This window comes from Ahaetulla prasina, chromosome 4 (genome assembly GCF_028640845.1).
Source record: "Ahaetulla prasina isolate Xishuangbanna chromosome 4, ASM2864084v1, whole genome shotgun sequence".
NCBI lineage: Eukaryota > Metazoa > Chordata > Lepidosauria > Squamata > Colubridae > Ahaetulla > Ahaetulla prasina.
Window position 1 is genome coordinate 42640389 of NC_080542.1, and position 16626 is coordinate 42657014.

A 16626-nucleotide genomic window follows, 5' to 3' on the forward strand; every position below is an offset into this window, starting at 1 on the left:
CTGACACCTCACAAGAGCTGAGTGTAGCTGAGATTTCTGAAGGCAAATTTGCCTTCAGAATAATTTTCCTTAGCTAGGGAGAGCCAGATGAGCCAGCCTTATGGAAGACAAAGTAACACCCTTATGGCAACACCCACACTGCAGAAAGTATAAATAGATACCTGTGTATATGTGTTAGCATCTGCAGTCTATCTTTGCATCAAGCTGTGCATCTTTGGCTTTTTTTTTTTTCTGGCTCCTTGATCTTGCTTCTAAAATTTATTTGATATGAGTTGCAGGTCCAAACAGACTATGATGTACACCAAGGGGAGAAACTCCAGTAGTAGCTGTGGTGGAATAAGGGTAGTTTCAGGAATCTCTGGGAGAGGTGCCTCCTCTGTTGTAAGTAGTGTTGGAGGTGGTGTGTCTGGGAGGACCTTTTCCAGTGGCGCTTCCTATGGAGGGGCAACTGATGGTGGCTTTGGAGGAAATATGTTAGGGAGCTACATGTATGGTTCTGGGAGCAGTTTCCGCTTTGGGCAAATTGGCGGTGGCTTTGGCATTTGCAATGAAACCCCTTTGATTTCCTGTGATGAGAAGATGACCATGCAGAATCTCAATGACCGCCTGGCCTCTTACTTGGAGAAAGTGCGACACCTTGAGGAAGAGAATGCTGAGCTGGAGAGCAGAATTAGACTGTGGTATGACCGACAAGGCCCACCATCCGAGCTAAAGGATTATAGCTCTTATTATCAACAAATCGAAGAATTAAAGAATCAGGTATGAACATTGTTCCTCTATAATGTACATCTATATTAATAATCATTCCAGCCATGCCATAGGTTAGGCACTGATGCTTTGGAATTTAATAGATAAATATATGTTATGTTAACTAGGAATAGAATGGCTATTTGAGGAACGGGATGGTTAGAGTTCGCATTAAGATTGGGAAGTACTATTTGGGAAATGGTTCTTGCCCAAAGCTAGACAGATAGAGCCATTAAGGATTTTATGGTGAAGAAAATCATGGCTGAGAGAGGAAAGCATGAAATAAGTTCAGTGTATCCCTTCTGGGTAGGGAACACACAGAAACTGGAAAGTAAAACTAAAGGCTAAATTTCAAGTACAATGTTGTGACAACTAAGAAGTAATAGGTGTTAAAGTTCAAATAACATTATTCTTTCCCTAATGCAGATTGTTTTAGCCTCTGTGGATAATAGTAAGCTTATCCTGGATATTGATAATAACCGCATGACTGCTGATGACTTCAGGCTGAAGTAAGTACCACTTGAATCACATAATAATAACCATTACAAAAATTACAAAAGGCCACACAGCTTGGAACTACACACATACTATGCTGATACACAATGACATTCTAGATCAGGGGTATCAAACTTGATTTCATTCAGGGCCGCATTGGGATTGTGTTTGACCTCTGGTGGCTGGGGTGGGCATAGCTGGGGGGCATGGCCAGCTTGATGCTACTTATGTCAGGGATGCCTGTGGTGGCCCGAGTGCTCTGCCAGCGAAAATGGGCTCGCGAGCTTCATTTTTGGCTACAAAGGATTCCTACAACCTCTGCCAGCTAAAATGGCACTCAGGAGGGCCGCCTGCAGCCCTGGCAAGCTCCGTTTTCAGTTGTGATGGCCTCCTGCAAACCTCTGCCAGCAAAAATTTGATATGTATAAAGATTAGCTAAATACCAGCTGTGATTTCACATTATTGTGTATATAATAATAATTTATTAGATTTGTATGACACATGACTCTGCAATTTTGGGCAGCTCACAACAATCCAACAAGGAAAGCACCAATAAATATAAAAATTATGAATAAAATATAAAAAAGCAAAGCTAAAACATGAAACAAGTGCCTTGTAAAATTTCATTTTCCATAGTGGGATAACTATCAAATAGTCCAGAAATGAGCAGTCCACTCCAGAACAGTGCAATGAAGCAAAAGAGGGAATCCTTTGCATACAAATCTGTTCCAGAAGTATTGATTTTAGCAACAATCCCTATAGATCTAACACTGCCTCCCCCCCCTTTCATAACGATGATGCAGGTATGAAACTGAATTGGCTCTTTGCCAAAATGTGGAAGCTGATATCAATGGATTGCGCCAGGTCCTAGATCAACTGACTCTTTGTAGATCTGATTTGGAGGCACAACTTGAATCCCTCCGGGAAGAGCTATGCTGTCTCAAGAAGAACCATGAAGAGGTGAGTTCCTCTTCTCCACATTGCTATTATTCTTGGTAGGAGCGAGACTGGAAAAAAATCCCTTCTGACTTGAGGGTCACATCTTTTTTGCAGGAAATTAAGAGTCTGAAGAGTCAGACTAGTGGTGATGTGAGTGTGGAAGTTAATTCTTCCCCAGGTCCAGATCTGAAGAAGGTTCTGGAAGAAATGAGATATCAGTATGAAACCATGATTGAGAACAACCGCAAAGAAGTTGAGCAGTGGTATGAACACAAGGTATGTTGCTCCTGATTACAGTAAAATAGAGTTTACACAGTCATGTTACACTGTAACAACTGACAATCTGAGTAGCCGCTTATGCATTCTGGGGGAAAACCACCACTTAAGGAGGAAGATTGATTTTCATAACATTTACACATTCTATTTTCAGTGCAATAAATGCACAAATTAAGTAATTCCACGTATTCATTAGGAAAAAAAAAACCTGGACCAAGTAAATTATGTCCAGGACTTTGCTATTGAGGGGCAACTTCAACTTTATTTTTTTTTTAATTTGCATTTATATCCCGCCCTTCTCCGAAGACTCAGGGCGGCTTACACTATGTCAAGCAATAGTCTTCATCCATCTGTATATTATATACAAAGTCAACTTATTTGCCATCCTTCTAATTTTGAATTGAACACCTCTTCATACAGCATATTATAAAAGTAGAATATATGCTTCCCTTCTCTTAAGGGGCAGTGTTGACCTGAAATCTGGTCCTTTACGAATAACAATTTCTCAGCTCTTCCTCCTATTTATATTGTGAAATGGTTTATAAGGGCAATGAGAGAGAATAAGCAAGATAATCCTATTTTGCTCATTCTGGGATACTGCACTATTTTGGCCTGTCACCACTCTCCCCTTTAGAAGTCCACAATTGTTTTGGTTAACGACTGAACTTCATTATACTATTAAAAATATTTTTGGTTTCCAAAGGCTGTAGAGGGCATGGCGACCCCATCAGAAGGAACAGGGTCAAAATTTTGAGTGTGTTTTGGGAGTAGTGTTTGTGGGATATTTTCAGCTACTTTCAGAAAACTCCAGGTATGTGTTAGATCTACCAGAGACGAAATGAATCTATCCTCATGCCTGATTATTCATCTAGAATGGAAAAGGCCAGACCAAAATACCATGCTTACCTTTGGTGGCACCTTTTATGTTTAGAAAGGACAATTCTAAGCTGGAAATGAAACATAAATATAACACATTGTGATCATGGTAATGGGGGGCTGGCCATGTAACGAAAAATCTTCTTCTATGGGCAGAATGATTCTTCAGAATACTCCTTATGTAATTAGTAGAGGAATCATGAATATAAGTAAATGCATTTATTCATGTGTGCGGCAAACCCTAATGACCTAAAAAAAATATGAAAATCCTCCATTTAATTTTCTACTTGCCAGTTTGGCACAGTGGTTAAGGTGCCAGACTCAAAACTGAAAGTCCATACATTGTAGTCTTTTTGGGTGATTTGAGCCAGTTATTCTTTCTCAGCTCAATTCATGTCACATGATTGTGGTTGGGGAAATAGCTAATGGAGCATACATAATTAGTGCTGCCATGAGTTGAACAAAATAAAGACAGGGTATCATCACCATCACTATCACCCTCATGTCCTTGCTATGAATATAAGCCTATTTTAATAATTTAAACCTATTGTTCCTCAGAATACTTTAACAAATAAGACAACTCTTAGAGCATGCCCTTATTCTATTCCTTAAAAATATTTCCCCTTACCAATATTTTAATTTTTCAAAGGTTTAAAGTCAGTAGTTTCCTCAGTAAAGAAACTGCTTCTCAATTTCCCCATCTTACTTTTAATGTCTTTTCAGATGGAAGAAGTGAATCAGGAGGTCAACATCAGTAGCAAAGAAGTTGAGGATTGCAACAATCAAGTTGTTGACCTGAAACGTCAACTGCAAACCTTGGAAATAGATTTGCAGGCTCAGCTTTGCTTGGTAAGCATCTCTCTTATTTATACAATAGACTTTAGTTTCTGAATTGTCTCTTGCATGAACTACTTATTAGCCATAGCAAGTATAAGGTTCATACTGATAGGAAAGAGATTTTTAATACTTTCTCTACAGTCTCAAAGAGTGCAACTTTAGAAAATTACAATTTTAGGTAAACATGCAGATCTGTAGGGCCTAGTGAACTCATGAGTCAATATTACAAGATGATGACTATTCGTGGGCCAGCACGAACCAAGGGGACAGTTGAAGGCAATAAGTACAGGGTAGATAGAAGCAAAGAAAGAGGTAGGCTAAGACTTGGGGATCCTGAAACAAAACGAATATCAAAAGCAACTGATGGGATAAGGAAGGAAAATGTTTCTTGCTACACTGTAAGTTATTCTCCATACCATTTGAATACACATAATTGCCAATGACTTCTGTAAAGGGCATCTCATCTCTTCACAGACACAAAAATCAAAGTATTGTTTGTGAAGTACCAAATGTAGCTTGTAGGATACATTCTTGAATTTCTTTAAGCCTCACTTTTCTATTAAAAAAACTAATGTTGAATAAGAGACTGTATATTGAATAGGTTGTTGGAAAATGGAAATAAAGCTTTTTTATTAAAAAAATAAAATTAAAAAAACCCTCACTTTTCTATTGATTAACCTTCACTTTTTAACTTCTTAAGAGGGAATCACTGCAAGACTCTTTGGGCGAAACTGAATGTCGCTACAATACCCACCTGGCTGAAATACAAAACCAGATCTCTTGTGTGGAGCAGCAACTGGCAGAATTGAGGGCAGAGATGGAGTGCCAGAATCGAGAGTACAGAGAACTTCTAGATGTCAAGTGTCGCTTGGAACAGGAGATCCAGACCTACCGCTCCCTGTTAGAAGAAGGGCAGCAAGACATTAGGTAGGTAGACCACGGCAATTGTAAACATTTTTAGATTTTTAGGAGGGGCCGGAATAGCTCAGGCTGTTAAGAAGCCTGTTATTAGAACACAGTAGCCTGCAATTACTGCAGGTTCACTCAACCTGCAGTAATTGAGCCCAAGGTTGACTCAGCCTTCCATCCTTTATAAGGTAGGTAAAATGAGGACCCAGATTGTTGGGGGGGCAATAAGTTGACTTTGTAAAAAATATACAAATAGAATGAGACTATTGCCTTATACACTGTAAGCCGCCCTGAGTCTTCGGAGAAGGGCGGGATATAAATGTAAACAAAAAAAAAATTTCTAATATTTCTTCTTTCCTACTAGCCCCATACTCCTCTGAGGCAGGATCAGGCACGCTATGACACTAAGGGAAGCAGCTGCTTCAACAGCGAGCAGAGGGTGCAACAGTAATTTATTTAAATTTATTTTAATTTTACTTCCAGAGAGGTGTATGAGAGATTTTATTCCTTATGTATTAGACCAATTTCCTGCCTTTATTTATCATGACTTTCTGTGGACAAAGGAGGCATTTGTTTATTTATCATGGACTTTTTGTGGACAGGGGAGCCCTGCAAGGCTAGATCTGATGAAGATTAACAACTAATTTAAACTGTGAAACGCAGGTCCGTTCATAGTCACATTTTTAAAGGGTTATTATCAGTGGTGGGATTCAAATAATTTAACAACTGGTTCTCTGCCCTAATGATTTCTTCCAACAAAGAGTTTACCAAACTGCTCAGACAGTTAACAACCAGTTCTCCCGAAGTGGTGCGAACTGGCTGAATCCCACCTCTGGTTATTATATGGATGCTTGAAACAAGATGGGTTTTAAAAAAATTTTTATGAAGTACAAAATCTCATAAACTGTCAGTTTTGAAAATCAATACTGCAGGTTAATTATCAAATACAAAATAACTCAATTTTCTGGTATACTTTTATCAGTTTCTCTAGAGGATGATGAGTCCAAATTTAATTAATTTGCCCTCCCAGTCTCTGGTCTTCAGAATCTGCCTCTACATATGCCCAACCCACAAAGGCCACCTTAAAAAAGCATGGGGCACATTGCAATGTCATTAAATAATAACTAAAAATGAATTAAAATGGAACTGTCAGATGTACTCATTACCTACTTCAGATTTCTGCATTCTTTGGGAATTTGTAGAAGCATATAGCTGTCATATGTGTAGCCTGGGAGAAAAGATGCTGGACAAGATAAACTTTTGAGCTAATTTAGTAGATCTCTTCTTCTGTTCATATAAATTCAGTCAAGGAATCCTCTGCTCTCATTCTTCTCCTGCCCTGCAATCATATACCATAAAAACAGCATAAATAATTTTATTTAACGCTATTAATATATATTTAATAATTATTTTGATCTCATTTGAGAATATTTCCTTCTTCTTTTTTTTTCAACAGTAGTCCCAGCAGTAGCCCTTCTGGAGGGGGACATTCCAAACACTCAGGAGGAGTGAGACTCCTCTCTCATTCTTACAGTACCTCTAGTTCAAGCCAGGTCTCCCCATCAGACTTGAAAGGTAAGGGGGAATCACAGTGTCCCTATATTAAAGATGGAAACTAATCCTTAAAACAAACAAACATTTTGCTATAAATGCAAAATTGAAAAAATGCAAAATTGAAAAAATGAACCTTTCTTGGAAAGACAGTACAAGCTATTTTAGCTAAGCTTTGGCCTGTCCAATCCTTCTATTGTCCCTACAGATTCTGCAATCATTCTTATTTCATTAATACTTTTAGATGGATATCCAGACCTGTTCCTTTGAATCCCTTGTTCATGCAGCCATAGTTTAATCATTGTGGCTCACTTACTGAGATTTATTGAGATTGTTTTGTACCAAATGTATCTGAGCTTGTTGTGAGTGAACATGTAACAGATTTAGCAATGTGTATATACTCCAGGGGCGGATTCCACATCCCGTCGCTATCAATTCACTTGTCCGCGGCGCTTCTGCACATGCGCAGAAGCATCCTGGTGGGTGGGCAGAGCCTCCCACTGCTGCCTCTACTGGTTCTCCCAATCTGGTGTGAACAAGTAGCAACCCACCACTGATATACTCCTTCCAGTTCCTTGTTTTACAATGCAATTATTCTTCCAAACTGAACAGATCAATCTGATTAATAAATCTGATCAGATTAAATAAATCAGTCATCTAGCTTGTATCCCCTGCCATCTTTTGTTTCATAGTTCAGGAAGGATCTCTTAATTATCTCAACATCTTCCATGTTAAGAGGGCAGGCCATATTTATTAATTTGTTTGCATTTCTACCCACAAAGTTTTCTAATTTTCCCCCCCTTTCCTTTCTCTAGGATACAGCAGATGAATGAACAATAAGATCTTCTACTAATATAGGCTTCGCAAATCTATTCTATTCTGCACACTGGTTTATATCAATTAGCAAAAGGGGAATCTTTCCTCTAGTTACTGAACACTGTTCATAGCAAATATCTATCAGTGGGCTGTCTTTTAACTAACAGATTTATCCTCAAGTTTAGATATGACCATTAACTTGTGCAGTTCTTAATTTCTGTGGTGTTGCTCTTGGACATTCCATTGGAAATGGGTTTTCAATAAAACTGTGCTTCTAGCAGATGCAAATCAAACCTATGTCTCTGTGTCATGCATTTATAGATAAGAAGTTCTGTGTTTGCCCTTTCTGAAACAGATTCCTGTGTAATTGATTATTAAAAGGCAAACATGATTAATGAAAGTTACCTAAACATTACAAGATATGCCAATGTTTATTCCTTCTAGAAGAAAGATAAAAGGAAGACATTAATACTGGATAGTTAGTCATCAGGGCTAGGTATCTGTGAACAGCTTTCAGGAAACCAAATATATATGCCAGGAGGGCTTAGTGCAGTAGTGGGTTTGCCATGCGCACATGCGTGTGTGATGCTTCTGTGCATTCTGGTGGGCGGAGCCTCCTGCTGCTACCGCTACCAGTTCTCCCAATCTGGGGCGAACCGGTAGCAACCCACCACTGGCTCAGTGGTAATATTTATTTTTTATCTATTCATTACACAAATTTATACAGCCATCCAACTCACACATAGGTGACTCTGGGCAGGTTACAACATTGAAAAATCCACCATGTAATAAAAACCTTTAAAATCCCCACATACCACTCAACATCGAAACAACAGCACAATCAAATCAGTCACTTGATCAGCTCCAATCTTCATTTGTGGTTCCTAGGCTTACTGATAAGGCCATGTTTTTAGGATTTTTTGGGAAGGCAAAGAGGAGTTGGTCGACCATATCTTAGAGGGAATGAGAAGGCCCTTTTCTTGTGGGCCTTCCTTTAATCTGTTGTGACTTCAGCCCCCGAGCCTGGCCCCATGCCTGAAAATGACTCAGAAAGTGAGGGGGAAGGGCCGGTAAGGCTTACCTCGGGAGCACCGATTCCTTTGGCTTGGCTCCAGGAGCCAAACCAGACCAGTCAGAGGACGTAATGAGGCCGTCATCCCCTGATTCCTCACTTCCCCAGGCTACATCTTCAGACGCAGCTGATAATAATAATAATCAAGCTTGGCTTGACCTGCGCTTCATAAGATTAGAGAGGCGGCATCATCAAAAGGAAGGGTGGGGCAGGAGCCCCATCCCACAGGATATATAAGGAGCTTTGGGACTGCTTTCATTCCACGGGAAGGAAAAGTTTAGCTGAACCGTTTCAAAAAGAGCTGAAAGTCTTGCTACGTGAGTCATTTGTTTGAACTTTGACAGGCAGCTGCTATTTCTCTGCCAGGACTGATAAAGAGCTGTGAATCCACTGGCTGAAGGCCAGCTCATGGGTCTGAAGTGGGGAAGGAGACAGAACATAATCGATGGGACCCATAACATGCACTGCTTTCCTATCCTGGTGGGCTAAGTGGATATAATAGGGGAGAAGTGGTCCTTCAAATAGCCTGGCCTTCTTATAAAATATAACACTACTTGTGGCAGATGGTTAGGGCTACATTTCAGGTTTCTCACACTGAGGCTATATTGGATACATTAGGGAAAATTTAACTAGCTATTCACATGGAGACCCTGTGTAAAATCCCCAAGACTAGAGAGGTAAACAACTTAAGGTTAATGTACCACGTGCAGCTCTTAGTTTACTTAGTTTACTTCCAAGATCTCTCTGCAAAGAGCTCTGGTAAAGCTTTATTTTTTTGACCCTATTTTTTTCTGAAGTCTGCTGCTTTGAAGAGGAAACAATAAGCTTTTTTTTTTTAAGAGGGAAAAAACAGTGATGCCAGAGAATCAAGATGTATACCCACCCTGTGGTATAACAAAGGAAAAGCATCCAGCCTTTTTGTCTGCGGTTTCTGCCATCATGTAATCAGAACCTCTCATACAGTCACTTCTGGATTTGGTCCCACACTTAGCTTGTCAACAATGAGTTCTTTTTCCATTGATGTTTTCATGAGAGCTTTCCTCCTTTCTGTTATAAAGCCCAGGTGACTTTAGCTTCTTTATCGGTCATTTTGAGGGAATGTCATTCTATATTTTGGTAACATTTCCTTATCCTAATAATTAGAACTGGAAGGTGCCTTGGCTGCTTTGATAAAAAATACAGACACTACTTTGTTTTATGGCTCAACTTCCTATTTTAAACATTATTCTGGCTATGTAAACAGCATTCCATCAGAAAGTCATGCAAGAAATCCAAGACCTGTTTGTTCTTGTTACAGAATAGAAGACGTGGAATAACAGATATAAGTTACAGGAACTTAGATTATTTTTAAATGTGAGAGAAATGATCCTCCTAACAATAATTCTGACAGTGGAATCAGTTACTCAAAGAGGGAGGCAATGTCTCCCTTATTGGATATGTTTATGTGAAGGTTAGACGGCTATTTGTGTGGGCTGCTTTAATTGGGATTTCTGTCCTGTACTCAGTCATGGCCTAAATGTCATTGTCCAACTTGATGATTCTGTCATCTAGTGAGGAGACTTTAATTTTCTGAACTCGTGCGGCCTGCAGATATTTGCAACGGCCAGAGCTCTAGTGGCCCCATAGCCCATTTTTACTGTGCCCTGGGACACTCTGCTGGGCAAACTGCAGGCCCATTACTCTCCAGCTCCATCCTGCATTTCACGGCGATTTGCGATCCAGAGGATCCAGATGGAAGGGGAGTCCATAAACCAGTTCCCTCAAGACTGCCACAATCTATTGCAAGTTTTGTGATTTAGATGACTCCCTCCCTGAGCAGCTGGTGTATGGCATGAGGGAAATGCGATTGCAATGTCACCTCTTAGTAGCCTTCAGTCTGCCCTGGACGAAGCATGCACGTCCGAAATGTTAGATAAATCAATGGCTGAGATGCACAGGACTATGACCACCTATGGCCGATTCACTAACGTTCACCATGACGATGCAGTCCCAGACGACACAATGGACGAAGAGGATGATGTGAGTTGCCTAAAATCGTCCCAGACAAGCAAGTGGGTAATGGATAAAAAAACCTTATCAATCACCCTCCCTTGGCTGCGACAAAAATCACCTCAGGTCTTTATGCCATTTTAAAACCGCAGTCTGCCGTCGGTGCAGAAAAAAGGGCCATCTGGCTAAAGTCTGTCGAGCCACCTTGCAAGACATTACTCCTCCATCTGACCCACATCCATTCAGAAGGTTCTGAGGAGGCTCAGCCAAGCCCAGGGAAGATTTCTTTACAATCTCCTCTGTAGTGTCAATCAGCCATGCCTCTGCTGGTTCCTGCAAAAAAAAACAAAAAAACCCACCTAACTGTGAAAATAGAGGGGTCTCCCTGCAGAATGGAGGTGGACACAGGCTCTTCTAAATCTATCATAGCTTGGAGCATTTTAAAGAAACTAGGTTAAGCAAGGGGCACCTAAATGCCTGCAACACCATGCTCTGTGACTACCAAGGGAATAATATTCCCATTCTTGGTCATGGCTAATTCCTGGTAGAGAAAAGTAATTTCTCAGGTCACCTTCCTTTAATCGTAGTCAAGGGAAAACTCCCCAGTTTGCTAGGGCTGGACTGGTTCGAGGCATTGGCAATATCATGGCATCCATGCCACCACTGCAGATGACTTTGAGGCCTTAACCACAACATTTGCTGAGGTCTTTAATGGCACCTTAGGTAAATATACGGGGAACCCTATATCCCTTAACCTAGATCCCCAGGTGGCCCCTATCAGGCTTAAACCTAGATGTGTGCCCTTTGACTCTGTCCTAAAGTGGATGAGGAACTGGATAAATTAATAGCACAGGGTGTGCTTGAACCCACTGACCATGATAGATGGGAAACTCCCATTGTCATTCTCATCAAGTTCTATATGCATCAGTGCTGACTACAAATGCACACTCAACCATGCATTGCAGGCACACACCTATCCAGTTCCTGTGGTCCAGCACCTTCTTCATTCCCTGGGCCAGGGCACTATATTTGCTAAATTGGACATGGCACAGGCCTATCAACAACTTTCAGTGGGCAATGCTACTGCTGAGCCCCAGACCATTGTCACCCACAGTGGAGCATTTAAATGTCGCCGCCTTTAGTTTGGGGTTAGTGTGGCTCCTGGCTTATTCCAGAGCCTTATGGAACGCCTACTGCAGGGTATTCCAGGTGTCATTCCTTATTTTGATGACATTTTGACCTCTGCCACTAGTCAAGCAAACCTCATCAAGCAGCTACGACAAGTTCTTACATGTTTTTAACAAACTGGCCTTAAACTAAAAAGGTCTAAATGTAAATTTGGAGTACCTAAAGTGGAATTTTTGGGGTTTCTTGTAGATGCCAGTGCCCTATACCCTATGGCATTTCAGGTGGAAGCCATTAAGAAGGCACAGCCCCCCACTTGCAAAAGTGAATTGCAGGCTTTCCTGGGACTACTTAATTTTTATAGTATTTTCCTGCTTCATAAAGCCTCAGCGACAGAGCCACTCCACAGGTTGTTGGACAATAAGTCACCCTGGTCATGGGGAAAGACACAATCCTCTGCTTTTACTGCAGTTAAGAATCTTCTTACTTCTGATGCTGTGCTGGTTCAATACCGTGACAGCATCCCATTTACCTTAACTTGTGATGCTTCTCCCTATGGCATTGGGATTGGCGTGAGCCACAAACTGCCAAATGGGGCTGAGGCCCCGATTGTATATTTTTCTAAGACACTTTCCTCTGCAGAGAGGAACTATAGCCAATTAAATAAAGAGGCTCTGACAGCAGTTGCTGCCATTAAAGAGTTCCATGATTATGTCTATGGCCGTTTCTTTCAGTTAATAATGGACCGCAAACCTCTCTTGGGTCTGTTAGCAGGCGACAAGCAAACCCCTCAAATTATTTCCCCTCGCATGTTCAGATGGTCTGTAATTAATGCCGATAGCCTCAGCCATTGCCCACTCCCAGTTGCAATCCAAGATCCAGCCCCAGCTATGTTGGTCTTACTGATTGACAAAATTAAAGCCCCAATAACAGCAGCAGACATCTCGAAATACTCCACAAGAGACTATACGCTTGCGCTAGTACTAGACTGGGTGTGCAGGGGGTGGGCTCAAGGACATCTACCAGAGGAATTCCTGCCCTACAAGATGAGACAGCATGAACTATCCATGTTAAAGGGCTGCTTACTGTGGGATAGCAGGATAGTGGTCCCTCTGAAATTGCAAACACCAATATTACAGTGCCTGCAAGAAGGATATCCTGGCATAGCCAGGATGAAGGCATTAGGTCTTAGCTACGTGTGGTGGCCAAAATTAGACAAGGCAATCTCTGACTGGGTTGAGGGATGCCAGAGCTGTCAACAGTCCACCCAGCACCCCCCAAAGCCCCGCGTAGGGAATGTGAGACTCCCAGGAGCCCTTGGTCTCAAATTCACATAGACTTGGCTGGGCCATTCCATGGACAAACCCTTTTGATAGAGGTTGATGCATATTCCAAATGGGTGAAAATAGCCTTTATGGCATCAAACATTTCCAAAACCGTAAGCAGAGTTCTACGCAAATTGTTTGCCAACCATGGCCTGCCCGACTATTCATTTCGGATAATGGCCCACAGTTCATCTTGGCCATGTTCTAGTTGTTCCTAGCTGAGCATGGCATTCGTCATGCCCAGGTGGCCCTTTTCCACCCTGCCAGTAATTGTATGGCAGAAAGAATGGTCTGGTCAGCTAAGGATGTCCTGGCTAGGCTTTGGCAGGGTAACTGGTAGGAGAAAATTGCAAAATATCTCGTGGCACAACATACCACTGCCCAGTGATCAACACAGCCCAGCCAAACTCCTCATGGGCCGAAGACTCAGGACCACCCTGGAAAGGCTGCTATGCAACTGACACCCCCCTGGACTCGACCGGCATGGTTAGAACTTTTAAAACAGGAGACCAAGTATATGCGCGGAACTATGGGGCTGCCCAGACAAATAATCCTAGTAACTGAGCCCTGTTTTTAATAGGGTCGAGCTTGAGGACAAAAGTGTTTTATTTGGGACTGGGGTGAATAACTTGAGGCGATGACAGGCTAATCCAACAATATTTAATAGGGTAACTCTCTTAACAAGGCAACTCCAGAACCGGCAACACAATTAGCGTCTGACAGCTCTTATATATGGAGCGGTCAGACTGAACAGCGAATAAACATTAACAGAACTCCTGCGCTTGCAGTTGCTGTGTGCTTTGGCCAATCAGAGATGACCTCCGTTTATTAGAGCAGCATGCTGAACACAACAAGAAGGAACTGGCGTCGTCACATTGACCAGTTCTGAGGGTGACCATTCGCCTCTGCCTCACTACTGGGCAGGGCCTTTTCAGAACTGAGTACAGCGGCAACCTCCTCAAGCGATCCCCAAGTGACAAACATCCCTAATGCTTCTTCCTGCACAACGCTTCCAGCATCTGGCTTACCTGAAGAAACAGGCCTTCTTACATCTGCAGGGCGTCCAAGCGAAGTCATAACACAGTCGCCAATAGTTCCAGCAGCCTCCTCCTCCTCCTCCATGTACAAACAATCCTGAATTGTCCACCATTCACTATTGATCTCACCCCATTCCTAAGAGGACCATAAGGGGCGTGCATAAGAGCACAAACGTGCCTACCGTTCCTGTCTTATTGTTTTTTTTCTTTTTTATCTTCTTATATATATATATATGCTTATACCTCCTAATATTCCCTCATATATATGTTTATATACTATATAATCTTTTTGTGTGATGCTTATATATATTGTTGTGACAAAATAAATAAATAAAAATAAATAAAATAAATGAATTGCATCGAACTGGGAGGAGCTGCAGGTGCCCAGTGTATTTGCAAGGTTATACATGTGCCATCCCGGGGGGGAGAAATGTTGGGTCCACAAGCCACGCCATTAGCAACCAGAAAGCATCTCCCATTGGCTAAGACACGAAGCCCAGCTGGAGGGAAAATAAATGTGTGCCATTGGTTAATCCATTTGACAGCTGCTATATAAATAGTGGCTTGACAGAAAGTTGTTGTTGCGGGGTTCCATGTTTTTATTGCATGTTAGCTGTTGCCCTAATAAAGGGATTTATCTTGGAAACATCTCAGTTTCTAGCCACTCTTGTTCTTCTGAACAGAACTTAACATCTGCTTTTTCTGTTTCCATCTACTAAACATTGCTGCGCTTTGACACACTTTAAATATTTGGACTTGCTGCATGGATTATAATCTGCAGAGGGCGCTCTTAACTGAGTCTTAAATTCACAACCAAATATACAACCTGCTCTGCTTAGAAAATTTGAAAAAGATACAGAAAGATTTCTAAGGGAACATTTGAAGATATATCCTAAGACATTATAATCTTTCTGACAAAACATTGGTCTTTTTTCTCTTTGCTTTTTGTATGTCATTCCTTTATATTTTAATGTTGAAAGTGTGTGTGTGTGTGTGTGTGTGTGTGTGTGTGTGTGTGTGTGTGTTTAATCTCTATATCTTCATAGTATTTTAGGAAGAACTAGATACAAATTCCTCCAAAGGTGCAGTTGAAAAAAAGTCAAATTAGTCAGCTGTCTACAGACGTCTACTAACTTAGTGATTCCCAAGAAATGAAAACTAGAGAGCAATAATTAAACTGGAAAGGGTAATAAAAAAGGATAAACAAGAAATAGTAATAAATTTTACTATACACGATATATACTAAATACTTCATCTGCAAGTTTACATGAGTTCATTAATTAGCTTTTTGCCAGCAAAGCTAAATATCAAATCTCTATCAACTATAGATTAAAAGGAAGACACCTACTGTAAACTTGCCTATGCATGATTTTTAAAATTATTTTGACTTCCATTATTAGCTATCTCAATGCTTTTCCTTTGATTGGTTGCCAAACCTGATATGATAAATCTTTACAATCAGGCAAGGGGCCAACAGATTCTTGGCAGTTGTAAAATGCCTTTATGCTATAAATATTACATTGCCTGTTGTAATGTAGGGGATAAAAAATGCCAAGTAAAACAAAATGAAATCTAATTGGTCCATGTATTCTTAGTATGACATAGAAGAACTAGTTGGCTACTATAAAATCTGCAATTAGTGCAAAATGCACAGACAAACTAGTAACTGCAATTGTTCATTTAGAATATTGCTTGGATATAATCTATACAAATATCAACTATATAGCCATTATATTACCGTATAATATAATTGTCGAATAAGGCAATATATTGCCATTCCTGTCCCTAAGTGATGCTAAAAATGGTTACAGCTGAAATCTTTTTTAGCTTTATTTAAAAAAAAGAATAAAATATAAGTCGTGCCAGTTTTATCATTTATAAAAACAGAATTTGATAACATCTTTCAATCATCCCAAAAGAAAAAAACAACTTTCCTTTAAATTGTATGTTGAGCTTTTAAATCGTCTGAATCAATGTAGTTACAGCTGAACTCTATGTATTTTAAAATCTTATCTGAATATTGACATATTTTGAATCTAATTTAGAGGGCTAGAATTTACATTTTGAGTCCTCTGTATCTGGTATTTATAGAATTTTCTTCTTAGGGATAAATACATTTTATTTTTTAGAGTTATTTCTCGGTTTGAAGAAGTTCAGGACCTGTAATTAGTGCAAAATGCACTGATACACTAGTAATTGCAACTGTTCATCTAGACTATAGCTTGGATATAATCTATACAAATACGAAATCTTCTGAATCAATGTAATTACAGCGGAACTCCATGCAAGTTTAAAATCTTATCCCTGCCAAATCCCCACCGAAAATCCCCTCTGAAGGTTCCCACTGAAGGTCCCCGCCAAATCCCACCAAAGGTGAGGCTCTCGACGGAACCTCGAAGATCCACGCCACTCAGGATCACTGGATCACCAGATTACGGAAAGGTGAGGAAAGACATTTCCGTTCGCACTGGAACCTAGCGAGGCTTGAAAAATCACAACCTGGTGAGGCTTGGAAAACCCCACTGAAGATGAAGCTATTGCTGGATCACCAGATCACCAGACATAGAGGCTTGAAAAACTCCATGAGGAACATCTCCCTTTTCCTGGCTAGGAAAGGAGCCTCCAGTCACAG

General features: G+C 40.7%; 1 protein-coding gene across 1 annotated transcript; it reads left to right on the plus strand.

Annotated features, from left to right (window-relative positions):
• The first annotated feature begins 267 nt into the window (after positions 1–267).
• LOC131196829 (keratin, type I cytoskeletal 19-like) lies at positions 268–7474 on the plus strand. Its single transcript, XM_058180217.1, has 8 exons — positions 268–759; positions 1174–1256; positions 2046–2202; positions 2296–2457; positions 4057–4182; positions 4871–5097; positions 6536–6654; positions 7446–7474. The coding sequence occupies exons 1-8, from the start codon at positions 268–270 to the stop codon at positions 7457–7459; spliced, it is 1380 nt and encodes a 459-aa protein (XP_058036200.1). The 3' UTR covers positions 7460–7474.
• Positions 7475–16626: the final 9152 nt, after the last annotated feature.